Source organism: Hylobates moloch, unplaced genomic scaffold (assembly GCF_009828535.3).
Source record: "Hylobates moloch isolate HMO894 unplaced genomic scaffold, HMol_V3 SCAFFOLD_13, whole genome shotgun sequence".
In the NCBI taxonomy this organism is placed as follows: domain Eukaryota; kingdom Metazoa; phylum Chordata; class Mammalia; order Primates; family Hylobatidae; genus Hylobates; species Hylobates moloch.
The window spans coordinates 70,493,127-70,515,417 of NW_026652288.1; the positions used below are offsets into that span (position 1 = coordinate 70,493,127).

The 22,291-nt window shown below is 35.9% G+C and overlaps 1 protein-coding gene across 3 annotated transcripts in view; it reads left to right on the forward strand.

The window, feature by feature from the left end:
• The window catches only part of MME (membrane metalloendopeptidase), a 95,684-nt gene that overhangs the window by 43,578 nt on the left and 29,815 nt on the right, over positions 1-22,291 (forward strand). For all 3 annotated transcript variants that reach the window (XM_032173901.2, XM_032173904.2, XM_032173899.2), the window contains exons 9-16: positions 6,124-6,258; positions 8,276-8,377; positions 10,840-10,976; positions 11,087-11,180; positions 12,290-12,418; positions 13,197-13,295; positions 16,003-16,083; positions 17,414-17,517. In XM_032173901.2, coding sequence (XP_032029792.1) covers positions 6,124-6,258; positions 8,276-8,377; positions 10,840-10,976; positions 11,087-11,180; positions 12,290-12,418; positions 13,197-13,295; positions 16,003-16,083; positions 17,414-17,517 — 881 coding nt within the window. The remainder of the gene's footprint in view (positions 1-6,123; positions 6,259-8,275; positions 8,378-10,839; positions 10,977-11,086; positions 11,181-12,289; positions 12,419-13,196; positions 13,296-16,002; positions 16,084-17,413; positions 17,518-22,291) is intronic.

Here is a 22,291-nt window from a genome sequence, read left to right on the forward strand (position 1 = left end):
CACCACCTGCCTACACTCTTTCCTCTAATATAGTTTTCCTAGCACCCAGGTTTCTGTATACTTTTTATTTAATGTCTTTTTTTTCTATTAAACTGTAAATTAAGTGGAAGCAATGCTGTGTCTCAATGCCCTTTGCTCTTTTTCTAATACCTACCTCAGTTTCTGGCCCTTAAATACTACAGAATCAGCAAATGAATGATTGAGGGGGAAGATGGCAGGGAAGAGCGGAAACAAAAGAAAGAAGAACCCAATCTTTTGGAAGCCCTTCTTGTTTCCTTCCCTTAATTCTGGGAAACATGAGCTCTAGGGCATCTACAGCTAATAGCATACATTTCTTGAGCATTTTACAAATTCTGTGTTCTCTTTTCTGTTTTCAATCCCCAGTTACTTCTTTGCTAAACTCAGTTTGCCTGAGGTATATTTATACAATCAATGGGTATCATACATTTGCAGTTTACATTATTTTATTGAAAATAACCAAGAGAAGTTTTGAGAATTGGCATAGGGTCACTAACTTTTTTTGTCAAAGAAAGATGGGCTTAGACCAGAGAAGGCTGGCTTCCTTGCCCATCACTTTAGCCTATAATTTTAAAACTTTAGTATGGGGTCTACCTTCTGCAGATATGCCTCAGAGGCTGAGGATCAGGGAGGGTCACATTCCCTCTTCAGTCAAAAGTACTCTAATCATAGGTCTCCTTTATCAGATTATTAACTCAGCCCATTTCCCCAGGGCTTCTTTGATCCTTCCTTCCAAGATATCCAGTTCATCCAGAGGTATCATCTTCCATAATCTTAAAACCAAACTTCTTATCGACTATGAAAATAGCCCCAACAATTACTAAGAAAGATCATTTCACTTTGTAGAAGTCCTTTATTTTTTTGCTTTGGATACCCTCATAATGGAATTTTTGTATTGTAATATTTGATTATTATTATAATCTAGAAAGGAAAAGTGATACAGAACAGTTGCATCACCTCAGAAAAGGTCCCACATTCACTGTGTCTGCTCTTCCTAACAAACTGTTCTCAAAATGTTCTCATCAAGGAGCTTCTTGTGCTATAGCTTTGTTAAAGAGATGGAGCCTGAGTTCCGAGGTATTCTGATTATCTGAAGAGATTACTTCATGACACACTGCTATCTCAAAGAACAGAAGTAGGGAGATTCAAAACAATTCTATTTCTTACAGAGGTACAAATTTCTATGCTAGGAAAACAATGCGAAAGATACACATGGCCCATAAACATAACCATTCCCATTCACAAATTTTTAAATGAAACCAACCAGCAACCTCATGTGAGAAAGTTCTTCTATACTGATTCACTGAGAGAAATGAGGACCTTAATTTTCTTAAGAAATCACCCACCTTCAGAAGAGTCTGAATTCTGTATTGGGGGTGAATTGGAATTGGTCTCAAAGCTTCCCTTTCTCTACCTTCTTAGCTTATCAAGAGCAATTGTTATCTTACTTTGTTTTCCTTCATAAGGAAATCTGAAGATTAGGAATCCAAAATATTTGAGCATAATTAGATAATAGATATGTTTATGCTCTGTACTGATGTTTGTCTGAGAAGGGGGAATAAGTGAGGTTAGTGGTTTCCAACCCTACGGACTACTTTGTGTGTGCCAATTACAGGGCTCTGTACAGAAACACCTCACATATACACACACTTCAAAAGCCACTATGATTTATTTTTATTTTTACTTGTGTGTTTATACATCAACAAAATATTTCTTTGAGTAGAGCATTTCAGGACTAAAAGAAAAGTAAGAAAACCACTCAGGCTACAGTTTAAGAGCATAACGAGGAAGGGAAGGAACTGGAGAGTAGAAGCTATGGGGTATACTGCTACAGGGCATGGCTAGGGAGAAGAAGCCATATATATATATATCAATCTCAGTAGATTGATATTGGAAAATTGATATTGGAAAATATATATATATCATATATATACACCATATATATACACACATATGTATACACCTTACATATATACACATCATATGTAAGGTGTATACATATGATATATATATATTTTCCAATATCAATACACACATATGTATACACCATACATATATACACACCATATATATATACATATGGTGTGTATATATGTAGTGTATATATATGGAAAATATATATTTTCATATATATAGTGTATATATATGGTGTATATATATAGAAAATATATATATACACCATATATACTATAGAAAATATATATATATATATGAAAATATATGGTGTGTGTGTGTGTGTGTATATATATATATATATACACACACAACATATATATATATATGATGCTTTTTGTTGATGAGGTGAGAAAACGATAACAATGATCATCTTGGGCACTTTGTTGACTCAACAAACTGGTACTGCTCCAGTCTCTTTATCCTTACCGATGTATTTAAAGAATATAGAACTTCGATATAAGGCAAGCACAAGAACTTTGGATGATGCTTCTAGTCTGCTAAACTGGTCAAGTTTCTCAGAAAACTGGAAGCATATAGTATCACTAGCTTCTGGGATGCTCAAGTATTTAATATAGCTACGTAGAATACACCACTTCTTTTAATGAATTCCATTACCTGGTAACTACTCCAAGGTAACTGATTAAAACATGTCTTAGTATCATGACTATCTTTCTTCCAAATTTATCTAGTGTCAGAACTTAAGGTTACTGCTGTGCTAAATCCCTTGCACGAGATGTGATTCTACCTTAAGGTTTTAATTTTCTTTATTATGATACTTCCAGATATGGAAAATGTGAAATGATCATAATTGTCATGATTTGGGAAGGAAGTTTTTATATATATATATATATATATATTATATATATATTTTTTTTGAGACAGAGTTCACTCTTGTTGCCTAGGCTGGAGTGCAATGGCGCATCCTGGGTTCAAGTGATTCTCCTGCCTTAGCTGGGATTATAGGCATGTGCCACCATGCCCGGCTAATTTTTTGTATTTAGTAGAGATGGGGTTTCACTATGTTGGTCAGGCTGGTCTTGAACTCCTGACCCCAGGTGATCCACCACCTAGGCCTCCCAAAGTGCTGGGATTACAGGCGTGAGCCACGACGTCCAGCAAATCAACATGTATTTTAACACTTAAAAAGTAGATTGGCCAGGATAGTTTTTAAACCCAAATTTAATTTTGTGTGTGTGTGACTGAGAGAGCAATTAGTTATTACAACAGAGGCCAGAGTCAGCTCTCATTTTTGACAGTCATAAGGTAGCTTTCTTGAAGCTTTGAGATAGCAAATCAATGATTCTTTATGTGAAGAAGAAGCCACCAAAACATTTATGTAGCCCTTTCCTTAAAAAAAAAATTGGAAATCCTAGTATTCATAACAGTAGTTCCAAAGGTGATCATCAGTTTTAAACAGATAAAATCCATATAATAGCAGTTTTGTGGGTTTTAATATCACACACTACCAATGAGATGGTATTTACTAACACCCAGCGCCATGGATAGTTACTCTAAGTAGGACTATGTTCATTTTGCAGAATCAGGTAATGATATTTATAAATTGCCTCTTTAGAAATGAGGCTCTTCCTGCCTGGAAAAAGCCCAATGTTTGTTAGATTTGCCAAAGAGGAAGAGAGCAAATGAATGCCATTTGACTACTGTCCTTCAAACTTTAATATCATTCCTAATGAATGACAATCAAGATCCAGGCAGGAACAGAAGCTCTCCTGTCAGATTGATGTCTGGGTAACCTAGCGAGCCAACTACCTACGGATCAGGGATTTTATTTCCAAAGATTCTGAGACACCCAGCTCTTACCAATGTTCTGTCTTCCCCATTCTAGGAAGAAACTCCACTTAATGTGGAGCATGAAGTGACTGAAGAGTCACAGAACTGTGTCATTCTTGGCCACTGATGTTGGGGAATATTTAATAGTGCTACACAAGAAGTTTGCTGGGGGAACACACAGGGAGACTAAGCAGGCTCTATTATTGGCTCTCAGCTTGAAATTATTGGTAAATAGATATGCCACCAATTTTTATACATTGATTTTGTATCCTGAAATTTTTGTGAAGTTGTTTATGAGTTCCAGGAGCCCTTTGGCAGTCTTCAGGATTTTCTAGGTATAGAATCATATCATTAGTGAAAAGAGAGAGTTTGACTTCTTTTCCTATTTGGATGCCTTTTCTTTCGTTCTTTCGCCTGATTGATTGATCTAGGTGGGACTTCCAGTACTGTGTTGAATAGGAGTGGGCAGAATGGACATTTTTGTCGTGTTTCAGTCCTCAAGGGAAATGCTTCCAGATTTTGCCTATCCAGTATGATGTTGGCTGTGGGTTTGCTGTAGACAGTTCTTATTATTTTGAGGTATGTTTCTGCAATGCCTAGTTTACTAAGGGTTTTTATTATGAAAGGACACTAGTTTTATTGAGACTTTTCCCACATCTATTGAGATAATCCGATGGTATTTGTTTTTAATTCTGTTGATGTGGTGAAATTGATTAGGATCTTAATGCAGATTCACAGATGAAAAATTGTTCTATTGAGTAGCAAATCCGTGGATAGCGATCTCAGCTAGATAGTCACAGCATTACAGAGTATCCATGAAAAGAACTGTTTACTTAGCATTTAGTAAAAGTCATAGAATACCAGTATATAAACCTCTGGACTTACAAATTGATAATAATTTTGTTCATTTTTCTTAAGTTCTTGCCTGATCAAATATTTCTATTTTCCTATTAGTTTTAGGTTTGATTAATGGATCACTGTAAATTCAGATGCACCTTTGCACTCACAGTGAATATAAGGATGTCCCTTTCACTTCTAATTGTTCCGTAAGGATGTAAAATATTCTTAAAACTGTGAAAATGTTAAAGCACATTATAGCACACTTTACAGCCTTTCTTTGTATTTACCCTGCAAACAAGTCTTTGAAGCATAGAAATATCACCTATCCATAATCACAATTGACTGCTTTACTAAATTTTAAAATGAGGTGGAATCGTAGTGTATTTTAATTGCTAATAGGTAATAATGGCTAATAAATAGCAATTGGTTCAAACCTAACAAAAGTGGAACTCTATTTCCTAGTATTCTTGCCACTTTGAACTTGAATGAGGCATTTATATATTCTGTAAAGGGTTAGTAATACAACTATTCTATAGTTTACTTTTGCAAATTAAGATGTGTGTGAAGATAAAATATAAATAATTTGAGTTATTAGAAGAAAACTAATATTTAAATCTATGGTATTTTATAGTGAAATTTTACAGTAACAGAAGCTATTTATTGAATTAACTAAAACCTACAGGTGTGTGTTGGTGGAGCTCCTGACAACACAGCTTCATAAAAAAGAAATTGCTTGACTCAAGGAGACACATAAAAAGATGTCCGATTATATTAGTGGTCATTTTTCCATGAATAGTTGAGAAAATGACTATGAAAAAGAGATTTGGTAAAGAAATGTATTATTATGGCTGGGCACGGTGGCTCATGCCTGTAATCCCAGCACTTTGGGAGGCCGAGGTAGGCAGATCACAAGGTCAGGAGTTTCAGACCAGCCTGGCCAACATAGTGAAATCCTGTCTCTACTGAAAATACAAAAAATTAGCTGGGTGTGGTGGTGGGCGCCTGTACTCCCAGCTACTTGGGAGACTGAGGCATGAGAATTGCTTGAACCCTAGAGGTGTAGGTTGCAGTGAGCTAAGATAGCGCCACTGCACTCCAGCCCAGGCGACAGTGTGAGACTCCGTCTCAATAAAAAGTAAAATAAAATTAAAAAAGAAATGTATTATTATTCATGGAAAAAAATAGTATATATTATTGCTTATCAAGTGCTTTGCAACTCGTTCTACTCAAGGCAAAATAACTTTATTGAAAATTGAAAATTACAGTCTCCATAACCAAATGGTTATATATTACTTAGTACTTTCAAAGTGATACCTCATTGCTCTCCTTTAGCTCTAATTCAAAGATATATTGACTGTCTAAGAATCTGTGCAGGTCATTTCTTTAAGTATTTAGAAAAGGATTTTTATTTTGCCAAGGTTATCTATTACCAAAAATTAATATTGGAATGAAAATAAATTTTAAGTACCCTGATGAATATTTAGAGCTTCTCCAACAGTTTAGTGCTATTTTTTCTTGCAGGCTTGTACAGCGTATGTGGATTTTATGATTTCTGTGGCCAGACTGATTCGTCAGGAAGAAAGATTGCCCGTCGATGAAAACCAGCTTGCTTTGGAAATGAATAAAGTTATGGAATTGGAAAAAGAAATTGCCAATGTAAAACACATTTTTTTCTGATACACTGAATAATGTCAACCGCTTTTTTTTCTTTCCCCTCTCTATCATACTTTAAGAGTAAAAGCTACAGCACTTTAACCAAATAGTAAAAATGCATGGCTTGGTAATAGATCATTGACTTCAAAAGGACCTTTGAAACTAAAGAATTTTATAGTAGACTGGGTTCTTGACATTTAAAAGACACACTAAATTGGACAAATATTAAACTAGAAACACTTAATTGCCTATTATAAGTGGATTCCATCAGAATTCTACCATTTACAGTCAAACTGTTGTTAGATGCCCTTCAGACTCAGGGCAAATGCAAAGCTGTTTTAGTTTTGATATATATATAGAATGTTACTTTATTTTAAAGTTTAAAGTGATCACAGAGATTGTCTCTATTTCTTTGCTAAGAAGTATTAACCCCTGAACATAGCCATGTGGCAATGTGATACTAATGAGTTCAAATTGTCAGGCTGCTGAGCTGACGGAGGATAAGACAATAATTTCGCAACAAAGCCCAAGGAGTATATTCCTGAATTTCTTCTGACTCTAAATCAACCCTTCGAGTCTGAGTTGGCACTTTCTTCCCTGATGATTCTTTGATAGGGCACTGCAGTCTCAAGTGAGTGAACTCTGAGTCTAAGCAGCATCCAGTTTATTGATTAAACCCATGGTCAGAGTCTGTCTAGGACCCACAGAGTTCTCTTTGTCATTGCAAATGACAACCTGTCTCCCTGACTCCCTATCTGCTTGCCCCTGCCATCTAAGCTCATCAGAATCTTGAAGAGTCAAGATCATGGAGGGCAATTTTAGCTTTCCTGGGGCTATGTGAAACCAAAAATCTCCTATCAGAACCAGGCTGTTCTTGGAGCTGCCACTGAATGAATGGCATTTGAATGGGTTATAGGTGGTTCTGTGTTGGAAATAGACTTGCTAGAGGAGAAGTGTTTCCTGCTCTGGGTTTTTGCCACTTGCACCTTCCCAGACCATGCTCTCCTTTGACCAGTGTCAGCTCTGTAGTGTTGTGTCTTACCTCAGCATTATGTGTCTATATTTTCAGTCTTGTATTAGACTCTTGTATTAGATTGACATGAGGCCTTAGCCATCTTTGAATCATTTATGCATCTCTAACAAAATCCAGCATAGTATTACACATAGGACATGCTCAGTAAATAATTGTTTTCAGTAAATGAATAGGTAAGTGACCTAAAGGGGAAACTGGAGCCATTGTCACTAAGAAATAATTCCAATTTTAAACCTTTACCTTTTGTCTCTTCTCACTTAAAATTGCTTTTACTCATTTCAGCCACTAGTTGGGGAGTTGTTATTGCAATTTTTTTTTTTAATTCAGTGAAAGAAATAAAATTGGATGCTGCTGAATGTAGAGCACTAAACTGGTCTGGCAGGATGCGAGAATGGTCACAAAGGTCCATGATGTTGCCATTTTCAGATAACATGCAACCAAATCATGCTCTGTACTTGGAATTTTCTGTGTTACTTGCCATAAATTCTTGTAGAAACTGTTGCACCTTTTTTTTCCTTTCTGAATTTTAACTAGGACACCGAATGGTAATGGTGAAGATGGGAGAGAGAGTATTTAAGAGAGAAATTAGAGATGACTATATCAAAGAAAATTAAAATATGAAACATTCACAGACACCACTGAACTGGCCATTAGCCATAGCTCATAAATATTGCCTATATGGCTTGGCAGTTGTCAAAATATAGGAAGATTTTTGAAAAATTTTAAACTTGACACCACAGCCAAATCTCAATAATCCTTACTAAATATACTCTAAAAATCTCTTACATTTCACTTTTTTTGAAATGACAAAACAAATTACAAAAACAAGTACAGAATAGGACTTAAATTATGTTGTATCTATCCTATATTTTTACCCTCATATTTAGTTATATTAATTATTTACCCTCATTAGTTACCCTCATATTTAGTTATATTTTTCTAAAGAATTCTTAATTCTAAAATAATGGATAAAAATTAAATCCATAGGCTACGGCTAAACCTGAAGATCGGAATGATCCAATGCTTCTTTATAACAAGATGACATTGGCCCAGATCCAAAATAACTTTTCACTAGAGATCAATGGGAAGGTAAGTGGTAAGTTTTTTGTGCTCTCTTATTGTGCTATTTTCTAAATTATAACATTGAAATACTCTTTCTAAAATTCATCAAGTTTTTATTTATTGAAATAAATGGGACTTCAATTCCTTTTTTTTTTTTTTTCAAGACAGGGTCTCGCTCTATTGCCGAGGCTGGAGTACAGTGACACAATCTTGGCTCACTGTAACCTCCACCTCCCAGGCTCAAGCGATTCTCCTGCCTCAGCCTCCCAAGTAGCTGGGCCTACAGGCATGCACCACCACACCTGGTTAATTCTTGTATTTTTAGTAGAGATGAGGTTTGGCCAATCTGGTCTTGAACTCCTGAGCTCAAGTGATCCGCCGGCCACAGCCTCCCAAAGTGTTAGGATTACAGGTGTGAGCCACCACTCTCAGCTGGTAAAATTCCTTTTAAGGCAGCTATACAATAATATTAGAAACTCCCATAGGAAAGGGTTTGGAAAATACTAAAACTGAAAATCTTTCTGAGAGGCCATTATATAGTCATCAGACTTGGACAGTCACACAATAAAAGCACTAGATTTCCTTTTAACTCCAAAAAAGGATAATTTATTCATAGAACTTCCCATGTTCTCATCAAGGCCATCTACAGAGGTGTTCAGAACAACAATTCAGAAATAGCACACAAATAAAAAGAAAATCTCTCCCATAGATTCCATTTATAAACAGCAATTGACTTCTTTTTCCTTACCTAGTATCCAATCATCTCTTTTTGTGGCTATGCATTTATTCTTGTGTATTAGTTGATGCACACAACCAAGAAATGAAGCAACATCCATAGGAAACTCTACAAACTACCACATTCAGTGATGACATTCTCTTTGGCACTAATTCTAGTTAACAAGGACTTTTCCAAAGGCATAAATTATTGAGTTAGACATCTTACATAGAAGATACCATCTCACACCAGTTAGAATGGCCATCATTAAAAAATCAGGAAACAACAGGTGCTGGAGAGGATGTGGAGAAATAGGAACACTTTTACACTGTTGGTGGGACTGTAAACTAGTTCAACCATTGTGGAAGTCAGTGTGGCGATTCCTCAGGGATCTAGAACTAGAAATACCATTTGACCCAGCCATCCCATTACTGGGTATATACCCAAAGGACTATAAATCATGCTGCTATAAAGACACATGCACACGTATGTTTATTGCGGCACTATTCACAATAGCAAAGACTTGGAACCAACCCAAATGTCCAACAACAATAGACTGGATTAAGAAAATGTGGCACATATACACCATGGAATACTATGCAGCCATAAAAAATGATGAGTTCATGTCCTTTGTAGGGACATGGATGAAACTGGAAATCATCATTCTCAGTAAACTATCGCAAGGACAAAAAACCAAACACCACATGTTCTCACTCATAGGTGGGAATTGAACAATGAGAACTCATGGACACAGGAAGGGGAACATCACATTCCGGGTACTGTTGTGGGGTGGGGGGTGGGGGGGGCGGGGACAGCATTAGGAGATATACCTAATGCTAAATGACGAGCTAATGGGTGCAGGAAATCAACATGGCACATGGATACATATGTAACAAACCTGCACATTGTGCACATGTACCCTAAAACCTAAAGTATAATAAAAAAAAAAAGAAAAAAAAAAAGAATTTTTTAATATAATAAGTGTTTAATAAATATGTTTTGAAAGAACGACCTAAACCACCAAAGGAAATGAAGAAAAGTGTATAGCATGGTACCCCATACTCAGTAAGTGATGTATGCTTGTGTCTGTGTGTGTAAAATACAAGCTAAGATATTGATAGTCTTTAACATTATCAATTCCCATTTAGAAAGACAAGATTTCATCTTTTGGCAACTCCATACTTAGCTTCTGAAGTATAAACATGGCATGCCTGTAGACCCAATATTGATAATTGAAAAGATGCTATTTTCTTTGATTTCATAACATCACTGTACCACTGCTATAACAGTATATTTTCATCTATAATAGGATTTCCACTGAGATGTGTTACTGTGTTTGAATGAATTATTAATATCCACTTTTAAAAGCTAAACACTTTATATACACATTTCTATTTTTGCATAAACCAAAAAAGCTTCATTTTTAAATTTAAATTTAAATTATATTTTTATTTTCTGTATTGGTTAGACAAAGAAGATGACATTAAGCCTAATTTCTAGGTATATGTTCCTTAAGCTTAAAGGCTTTGTTTTCACTCTTAAATGGTTGGTTTAATTATGCTATGTAAATAATCATGTTGCAGAACTAGTTTTTATTTAAAAACTGATTGAAACAATTGAGAAAGAATCCCAAGTGAATATCAAACTGATCAATGTGATAATTATGTGATGCAACTAACACCTTTTAACGTCCAACCCTCTAACTATAACTGAATCTTGGAACCAAGAAGAGAAATCCACAATTTCTGAATGTTTCATGCCTGCTTTTTTCCAGCCATTCAGCTGGTTGAATTTCACAAATGAAATCATGTCAACTGTGAATATTAGTATTACAAATGAGGAAGATGTGGTTGTTTATGCTCCAGAGTATTTAACCAAACTTAAGCCCATTCTTACCAAATATTCTGCCAGGTAGGTATGTCACAGTCCCCATGTCCTCAAAGTTTGCATTTCATATCACTCTTCAGAAGCTTTGCAGCCTCATCTTTTCTGTTGCTGGGTGGTGGTTTTTTTTTATACAGAGATCTTCAAAATTTAATGTCCTGGAGATTCATAATGGATCTTGTAAGCAGCCTCAGCCGAACCTACAAGGAGTCCAGAAATGCTTTCCGCAAGGTGAAGAAAAAATCTCTCTTTTCTTAAGACTTAAAGCATAAAGTGATACATGGTTATGAAGGCTTACCATGTACACTGCTAGGACATGGTGAACTTTGCGAAGGGGCAAAATGCCAAAGTTGGTTATCTTGCACATATTTAGGATATGTTGCCAAGGAAGATAAATCTTCGTGGGCTTTACCATCTTATGATGATCTATGTGGCACCGCGATTGCTTTGTCTTGTAAGGAGTTACATTTGGTTATTTAACCAGTTCATGAAAGAATACTGTCTTGATTCTTTTTTGTTACTGTGTTAAAAGTAATTTCGGGGTTATCTATTTTAATTAACTTGATTTTCAGATGCTCATTGCACACTGGACATATACACAGATGGACAATATTGATGTGGGCAGTCTATTGAAAGTATCCCTACCTGAAGTTAAATAAGACCTTTTCTTAGCCTACACCTATGTTATTTAAACAATCACCATTTTGGTACTATGGTGAGAGGAGTAGGCAGTAGGGATTGAGGAAGGAGAGACTTCAGGAAACATGTTAGTTGGAGTTTTGGAAAGAAAATAATGTTGATTGATTAAAATTTCTAGTTTTTATCCTTAAAAAGAAAATGAAGACATCTTTTTAAAATTAAAGAATGCAAAAATGTATTGTGCTAAATCTCCCTTACTTAGGTTATCCTGTTATTCTTAAATTTATACACATACAGGTTCTGTAAGTACTCAGAGTTCAGCTAAAACCTTGAAAAGCACTAATGTGTTTTCTCATGTACCATATTTCCCCCATTACATTTATTGAATATGACTTCACATTTATGTTTGTGCAGTAGTTACAATGTTGTATTTTTTTCTAATGCTTTCTACAATGATATAAACTTGTAATAGCAAAAAGTTCTACTGGGGCATCTGCTGAAAATATGCCTAGTTTTCAGATCATATATAAGTAAGCAATCCATTTGGATTACATTTCATCATAGACTAGGAACATGTGCCTTGTGAGGAGAAGTGATGAATATTTCAAGAACTTAGACGAGACATTTGTGAAATGTGTGCTCTTAACATGCTCCAGACCTTTCCTTCTGGTCAAATGCCATTTCCTTTTTCTCTTCCGTAGGCCCTTTATGGTACAACCTCAGAAACAGCAACTTGGAGACGTTGTGCAAACTATGTCAATGGGAATATGGAAAATGCTGTGGGGAGGCTTTATGTGGAAGCAGCATTTGCTGGAGAGAGTAAACACGTGGTAATGTTTTCAGAATAATACACTGTCAGTTATACAGGACACTATCAGTTTGTTCACATTGATGAGCAATTACAGTTCTCCATCATTTGGCTAAAGTTTTATTAATTTAGGCAGAGAACCTCTGAGTCATAATATGCCATTGTTTCCCAATAAATCTTCCCTTGCCTTCCCCAAGAGTCTAGTTACGTTTCTGCTCCTAATACTGTCTAGTCCAAAACCAACTCACCATTTTCCAGAAGCAGTGTATCTGGAGTACCCAGTAATATGTTCTATTGATATAGTCATTTATAAACTCTTCTATTATCAAAATTGCCCCAAAATTAATATTTTCTTAAGAACATAGATAGTAAAACAGGATTTATTTGGAGTATAAGAAATGTGCTTTATTTTGCATTGTTAGGAAAATGAAGACAGTGGAACTTAATGGTACAGTGAAAGAATTTATTGAAATGTTACTTTATGCTTAGCTAAACCACTAATGGTAATGACAGCTCTAATATTTTATGTTAGTTCTTCCAGTATGATAGTACATTCTGAAAATGATTTTTACCTTAATGCATCTATTAAGACCTATTTAATCAAGAGTGTCGATAATAGCAATATTGCTTTTGAAATATAATGGTCCCATATATCTGTTAGTTTAGGTCACAGTTTGTCTATAAATTTATGTTTATTAACATATTAAGTCATACAAAGATAGCATGTAGTTCTATTTTTAAAAGGCTGTGTTACAAAGAATGAATTAATGACCTATATTTGTTTTCTGTTCTGATTTGAGGTTGAGGATTTAATTGCACAGATCCGAGAAGTTTTTATTCAGACTTTAGATGACCTCACTTGGATGGATGCCGAGACAAAAAAGAGAGCTGAAGAAAAGGTAAAGAGCAGGCAGCTAACTAGCAAAGAAAAATCTGAATAGGAAAAATTAACTTTAAAAACATTTAGGAAAAAATATAATCAAAGATTGCATAAAAACTTGCAGGCTCCTTCAATATGTAATGTTTTCAGAAAGAGTTTTTGTGGATAAAGATGTATTTCTACAATTTTAATCTTTTATCTCTGCAACCAATACCCTAGCAAGGTGAAAATATTAAGTTTCTGTTCAAGCAAATGTAAGGTGGTGCATTATTGGTGCATTATAAGATCTATAATTAAAGAGATGTTGAAGAAGCTTTTCTATAACTATTCCTGCCCACCCGTAATGTACAGCTTTTATTGAGACTTTTACTGTCTTGCATAAGAATAAGTCTAGGATTTCTCAGGAAATCTTAGGTTTAAATTTACTGTGATCATTTGTCTTTATAATTATATAATAACTAGGGGGAACATGTCCTGTGAAAACTGTGAACATGCTTTATGAGCAACATTCACATGCATCCTGACTAATCTCTGTAGTTAGGGTGGCAGAAAATGCAGACTATTTGGATTGATAGAGGAGACCATAATAAATGTATTTTAATAAGATAATCAACCTCTGGTCTAGTTTTCTTTTAGAATTAAATCACATGGAAGGACTATCTTTTTTCAGCTCTCAAAGAGCCCTGAGTGGGTTAGGCCTAGAACCTCAGCCCCTAGTATTGCTATCTTTCCATCACTCTGGCCAGCTCTTCAGACGTTCAGGTTGGATTTGCTCCTTTCATGTCACAGCTGTGCATGACATGGTTCTGCTTGGTAAAGCCAGTTGGATTGTTCTGGATCAGCATTTTCAAAGTGGTGTCACAAAATACTGGACATGCAAGTTGTTCCACAAGAGGCTTATGGTCAAAAGAGTTTGGTGAACACTTCTTGTAGGAAGGCTTCCCTCATCTCACCCTAGACTGGGTTACATGCTCCTGGGGTGTGATTTTATTATCATACTTGGGAGTTAATATTTATTTCACTGCTTATCATTGCTGTTTACAATAAGCTTTTTATGGGTGGGGGCGGGGGTGGCAGAAAATACTGCCTAGCATTATATCCTCAGCCCTTTACAGCATATCTGGCCCTTGGTAGACCCTTGAAATATATTGAGTGAATAAATTGATAAATTAATTTCCCATCTTGGACATTTATAATAACTTATGATTCTAACCTTATAATCTAACCCATTTTCAATTGTAAGAAGTCCTGCAATAAAGAAACTTGCTTAATATTTTTGCTACAGTATTTATCCAAAGTAATTGACAATAATTTTTTTGTGTGTTTACTACCTTATACTTTCTGTAGAATTTGTATCCTTTAGAACACTCTTTAAGGAAATGTCTTACAGTAAATAAAGTATCATTGAGTGGGGGCTGGTTTGTCATGACTGATGGAAAACCTACAAGAAAATGGGTTTGGCCTCAGTGACTTCAGTGATACATATGAGGCCTGATCCACTGACTGGGGAAACCCTGGGCTCATGTAACAGATTTGTAATAAAACTGCATCCATTTGATGGCAAACCATGTAACTCAGAAATACAGGCTAAATCCCCCATGAAAAATTTAAATTAATTAAAGTATTTAAGAGTGATATGAAGTGGTAGAATCAAAAGTCAAGTATCATTGAGAAAATCAAGAGAGAAATAAAATAAAAATAGAAATAGCAAGTAGTAAACAAGTGATAATGAAATAATAAAATAAGTGAAATAAACCATTTTAAAATAATTAAAAATGAACTTTAGAAATAGTGGTAAATAGGCCAGGTGCAGTGGCTCACTGGTGTAATCCCAGCACTTTGGGAGGCCGAGGCAGGCAGATTGCTAGAGCCCAGGAGTTTGAGACTAGCCTGGGCAACATAGCGAAACGCTATCTCTACAAAAAATACAAAAATTATCTGGGTGTGGTGGTGCATGCCTGTAGTCCCAGCTATTTGGGAGGCTGAAATGAGAAGATCACTTGAGCCCAGGAGGTGGAGGTTGCAGTGAGCCCTGATTGTGCCACTGCACTTCGGCCTGGGCAACAGAGCAAGACCTTGTCTCAAAAGGAAAAAAAAAAAAAAAGAAAAAGATAGTAGTAAATACATGATAACTATGAGCTGGAATAACAAGGAAAACCCTGTTTTCCACTCATCTAATTAATATCATTTATTGAACTTGAGAAGGTAGGTACACTGACTTTGGAGAATAAAGGAGAATATAAAAACTCCAGGAACCAATATTTAGGAATAATATTAGCAGTAAACCTGTAAGCCCATATCTGTTTTCTCAGCCAGATCAATGAGGCAGAAAGATAATTATAACCTGCTAGAATGGAAGCTCTAAATATTACTCCTTCTAAAAAATTGAGAAAAAAAAACCTTTGAGAGAAAAAGTTCATAAAAGTACAAAATATGTGGTACAATGAGTTTTGTCACTTTTCATGTTGGTTTTCTTGAGAAAGCTGCAGCCTATAAGGATAAGGCATTAGAAACTCAATTTCAGACCCTATTTTCATTTACTCTTGAACATCCCAGGAAAGAGCCATTGCAAAGATCTCTGTTTAAGTATGTTAGACTTTTTATGAACAGTACTGTTTTATGAACAGTATGGATCACGTTATTCAATTGCTAGTCATGGGCAGATTATAAGTTTGTATCTGAAAGTTATATAATCATCTTCACCTTCAATATTATAATTTTCATAGGCGTTGGCGATTAAAGAAAGGATCGGCTATCCTGATGACATTGTTTCAAATGATAACAAACTGAATAATGAGTACCTCGAGGTAAGTCTCTATAAAGACTCTGGACTACTGATACTTAAGGCTGGTAGTAGTGTCGTTTTTAGCTATGAGGTGCCTGAAATTATGTGAAGTAGCCCAAAACCACAGGTTGTATTATATAAAGCCTTCAACACTGGTGCCAGAATGCTATTTGTTTTAGCCTTTTTGTTTTCATTAGCCAGGACTATATTTGGTTATTGTTCATTTGGTTTCCATATATTCCATTTTAAGAACAGTAAGTAAAATCTGGTGTCCTTTAAAGAGTATCAAGGAAGGGACAGACATCAAGGTGTTGAACAACAGGCAGCCCTTCAGGCTCCTTACCACGTTTTACACAGGCTTCGAGTTTCCCTCCACCTTCCAAGTTTTCCTCTACTGGATAAACCAATTCATGCCTACTGTATTTTAAAAACAAAACAAAACAAACCCTGATATTTGAGAACTGAAAACTATTTTGTTCTGCCCTGGTAATGTAACAGTTAAAAGAACAGAGTTGCTTAAAGTCACTACAGTGCTGATTTCAGACTCAACTGAAAGTCCTCTTGCTAACTTTGCGGTCACCACAACTACATGATCCCCTGGTGACAGCCAGGTGATCCTTGCCCAGGTCCTGGGATGACAGTGATTCCTCATTCATTGATTACTAGTCTAGCATGGGGATTTGCAAGCCATACTGCCTTCTTCTCTCTTTCCATTTGCAGAAGAAACTTGACTTTCTCTGTTAAATGAGTTGGTTACAGCTTGCAAGCCCCAGGGGTCCTTACAGCAGGAGCATAGTGGCTATGAACATAGACTCAAAACCAAGTTCCTTGATTCTAGATCCCAGTTCCACCACTCATTTAAACTTGGGCAAGTGACTAAATTGTATCTCAGTTTCCTTGACTTTAAAATGGGGATAGGAGCCCTTTAGTTCATTGGTATTAAATGAGCATAATATTAGATTCTATTAGTATAATAGAATTAAATGAGTATAATGTATAACTTAAAGTACTTAGAATAGTACTTGGCACATGGTAAGTACTAAAGAAGAATGTGCTATTATTCACATGTGTTATGTGAAGATTAATATCATTAATGTGAGGTTTGTTTGACACTTGGTTTTATTTGATTATTATAAAATAATAGACTGAATTTGTGATTTGGCTGGAGTACTGACCTGTGATATACTAATAGAATTAGGGTAATTGGAACTACATCCTTTTTTGGTAAGTTTTTTAATGCTCTCTGTTGACTTTATTGACTGATATAATTTAAGAAAATCCCTATGTTTTTCAGCAAAAATTTTGAAGATATCAGTTTTAATATTTCTCCCCAAATCTTTTATATAATACAGTTGAACTACAAAGAAGATGAATACTTTGAGAACATAATTCAAAATTTGAAATTCAGCCAAAGTAAACAACTGAAGAAGCTCCGAGAAAAGGTGGACAAAGACGAGTGCGTATATTCTCGTTTCTAATGTGCTCATTTAGAAGCAGGTCTTTCCCTCCTTTCTTTGTTGGATTAAGTGAAAGAGCCTCAGTTAGAAAAATATTAAAAAGTACAAAGTCTTCTTTTTACTGAGAACTTCTAAAAGCATCTAATTATGGTATACTAAAGATATGGATCAAAAATTTAACCAGATTAAAATACCTTTCTCATTAAGGTATCCTCAAATTTACATTTCTTTGGTTTCACCTTATATCATTGCCTATCATCTCAATTTATTTGTGAACAAGTTTCTCAAAAACACTTTAGCTTAAGTAAGCCAATTCATAGCTCCTTTAAGCCTTCTCTTAGGCCTTACTCTGTGTCCAGAATTTTCTTCTGCTGACAGCCCCACCTTTTTTCTATCAGTCAATCCCACAACTCCATCCCCTTCATAGATAGTTAATGTAAGACTTTTCGAACCCTGTGGTAATCAAATAGGAGATACCAGGAACCATTCTTATTCACAGTCTTCTTATGTTCTTAATCTCTGCTTATTAGTGACATCAGTACTTCCTAATAACTATTAGTTTAGAGTTTATTTTTTCTATTAAATAGATATAACTAACATATTTATCAGCATGTGTGTTTATGCACCTAAATTCCTAGAACCACTTATGTTGACTTTTTCTCCCTAGGCCCTTAGCCCCTAAAGAACAGGGGCTATTCCTTTTGACCATAAAGTCTCAGCATCTAGCATACTGAAGAATCTCAGTTAAAACAAAATTAATGAGTGAGTCAGCAAGTGAAAAATAAATATACTAACTTGATTTGTGTGGTCACTAACACATTAACATGCCAAAGAGATGCTTGTTTCATTCATGCATTCATTTATCCTTTCATGCATTTATTAACATTTTGGAACACAAAGTCCACGTGTCATTGGGTACTGGGAGAATCAAAGGTGAACTTTGATTACATTACAAGAGCAGAAGGTAGACAAGACATGATGTAATAAACTGCACCACCAGGAGGGAAATGTCGTGCCAAGCAAAGTACAAAGTGCTGTGGGCTTATTTGATGATAAGACTGTTCTGTTCTCAGTAAACCAAGTACAGGTTGGACAAAACTACTAATGGAAATGCCAATACATTTCAATCCTTACTCAACATGTTGAACTCCTGCAACACTGACGTGTCCTGAAAGAGAGAGCAACTCTTTTGCTGACTTCTAAGTTTCTATTGGAACAAATATTGTGTTGTCTGATGCTAAAAATGGGATTGCAAATATTATAGAATGTTTAGTGTCCCATCTGAGAAAGAAGGAGAGTGAATACACATGCTTGGCATTATAATCAAGTTACCATATCCTGTCTCTTGAAACACACAAAAAGTTATGCAAAATAATTATCTGGGTGAATTTATGATCTGAGAAATTTCTTATAAGTCTGTATATTTGTATTTCTTTAAAAATAGACATACTAAGATTTAATAATTGTTAGCACTATAAAATATCTATAGACAAATACTGTCAAATATTATTTCTGAAATGGCCAAATTAACCAGTACCCATAGGACTTCAGGAAATTTCTTCATAATTCTAGAAATAGTTGTTGAATTATTGCTTGATGTTTTCTTTTGAAGTTAACGTAGTGCCAGTTTCATAATCATTTTGTCATATAATTTACACTGTTCATTCCCTTTCATCATATAGGCTGATTTTCTCTGCATTCTTCTCTTTTTAAGATAGTTAATCAAAAGCCAAAAGTGTATACAATATTTTAATGAATGTTTGGTCAATAGCACACATGCTTCAGTAGTACTTTTTGGTCCTCCCCATGAGCTTCTGATGATCACAAATGCAATATGAATTCTAAGGTCTTCTCTGCTATACAGAGCCAGGTTTCCTTTCTTTCCTATAGTCTGCCTGTATACCAGAGGTTCAAAACTCTAGCTGCACATGATAATCACCTGCAGAACATTTTAAAAAATACTGATTCCCCAGCTCAAGCACCCTAGAATGTGATGTAATTGTTCTGTAGCTGGAACCCAGATACTGGTATTCTTTTTAAGTACCACCCACCAAGTGAGAACCCCTGAGTTAGTGTTATTTCCTTTTTGTATGATATCATTCCTGTTTGTATTCAATTTTATGGAATTTTTCACAGGATGATGCCTTTAATTTGGCAATTTACATTTAAAATTTATTTTTATCTTCCAAAATAATCAGAAACCCTCTGACAGTAATTGCATCAAATCATTAAGACTGAGCCCTATAGGATACAACATGATTGAAGATCCTCTCATTTTATTAAGGTTTCTTGCAGGGAAAGTTACTGACTTATTTTGAACCTGCTTAATAGTAATAAAGTTGACTGGACATGGTGGCTCACGCCTGTAATCGCACCACCACAGTCCAGCCCGGGCGACAGAGCAAGAATCCATCTCAAAAAAAAAAAAAAAAAAAAATGTAATAAAGTCATTATTCTTTTTTCTTTTGTCTTTGTTGAGCACCAAGTTCAAGTCCTTGCTGTATATGTTTAGACAGATAATTTCTGTTGCTTCTACTTGTTCACATAGCCCATAGTTACATCTCAGAGAATTACATTTTCAGATGCTCAAGATCCTCACTCCCAAAGTCTTGAAAGAGAAATACGTGTGCATACCCAAAATTGAAGGGACAGAGTTGAGACTTTTGCAGGGTTGTATTGTTGGGCACTTTAGAGAAATGATGATGCATTAAATTTTCAAGGCAGCAACTAATGTAAATAAATTCAATTAGCCAAATAGTAAACTTCTAGACACTTTTTTCCCCAATTCACATGCTCTCACTGGGCAAACTCATTTTACTTCTCGACATCTTCTATCATCATCATGTGAGCTGAATATTTGTATTTGACTCAGATCCATTTACTAAGATTCAAATCCAGATGTCTAGATGCTTATGAAACATCTCCATGCAGGTGTCTTACTGACCCTACAAACACAGCATTTGTCATTTAGGCAAAAATTAATATCTGCCCATTTTCTAACAACCTCCATTTTACTGCTACCAAGACAGAAACCAAGGACTCATTTTAATCATCCTAGACTGATCCCTTTCTGTTATTCCTGACATCTATAGTGATAGTTAATTCAAATCTCCATTTTTTTTTAAAAAAAGTCTGCATCCACCAGCTGCTATTTAAATATTACGTAGGAATGGGAAGAGAGGGGATCTCCAGCTCCCCATTCCCATGGTCCCTTCTGTAATTCAAACATTTCTCATTGTTCATTGACTCATTTAAATTGTTATCCTACTTTTTATTACCAATCATCTTATATATCTTCACTTTAACCTCCACACTACTACCTTAGAAATTTTTTTGAAGACACAAATTGGCATGTTATTTCCTAATGAGAACACTTCAGTGTATCCCTGTTGCCTGTCTCATGATGTGTGACCATTTTGAAAAGAGAACCAAGGCTCTTCATACCTCACACTAGCTCTCGAGAGTTCCTTCACATTCACCCTACACCTCACCATTGTCCAAAGCTCCAGCCGTGGGAATTTCTTCCAAATCTTTTCTCTGTCTTTCCTATGTCCTTGTCTCTTACCCTGGACCACTCTTTATGCCCTGGTTCATCTAACAGAAACCTACACATGGTTCGATTAAACTTTAAGTGTCACCTCCTTCCTCACAGCACCCCATTGCATATTTCTCTTCACCTTGGGCTGTACTACACTTTGCACATTTTCGTCAAAGTACCAGTACATTTTACTATATTTAGTTGGACTAGCCCCTCTTGAAAGCAAAAACCAGATATTTGTGTCACCAGAGCTTAAACACTAATGAACAGAATGTAGCTCTTCATAAATGTTTATGGGATGAATAAATGATAAAATTGCCAATTTGTAATGATGATAATAAAACTAACTCAGCTGCTAAAATAAAAATGGTCACATCTGGCTGGGCCCAGTGGCTCACGCCTATAATCCTAGCACTTTGGGAGGTCAAGGTGGGTGGATCACTTGAGGTCAGGAGTTTGAGACCAGCCTGGCCAACATGGTGAAACCCCGTCTCTACTGAAAATAGAAAAATTAGCCAGGCATGGTGCCATGCACCTGTAATGCCAGCTACTCAGGAGGCTGAGGCAAGAAAATCACTTGAACCCGGGAGGTGGAGGTTGCAGTGATCAAGATTGTGCCACTGCACTCCAGCCTGAGCGACAGAGAGACACTCTGTCTCAAAGAAAAAAAAAAATGATCACATCCAAACATTTCACTATCATGGCTGGTGAAGATACACAACATCATCTTTAACAAATTCAAGAAATTGAGGAAGTCAGGAAGTCTGCATGTGAGACACCCAAGTTAATAATTTAGCTAAAAGGGCCTCCCTCTGCTCTTATGAGTGGCTGGCACCTGCAAAGGACAGGGATTTACTTTTTTTTTTTTTTTTTTAAGATGGAATCTCACTCTGTCACCCAGGTTGGAGTGCAGTGACACCATCTCGGGTCACTGCAACCTCTACCTCCAAGGTTCAAACGATTCTCCTGCCCCAGCCTCCCAAGTAGCTGGGATTACAGGCATGCACCACCATGCCTGGCTAATTTTTGTAGTTTTAGTAGAGACGGGGTTTCACCGTGTTGGCCAGGCTGGTCTCGAACTCCTGACCTCAGGTGATCCACCCACCTCAGCCTCCTAAAGGGATTTAAATTTTAATTCATGTGGTTTCTGATGCCTAGTATGTGTTTCCAAAATCATCTCAAACATTATGTCTTTTAAGGATTTAGCGCCAGTTTGTAAAGAATTTTAAACGTGT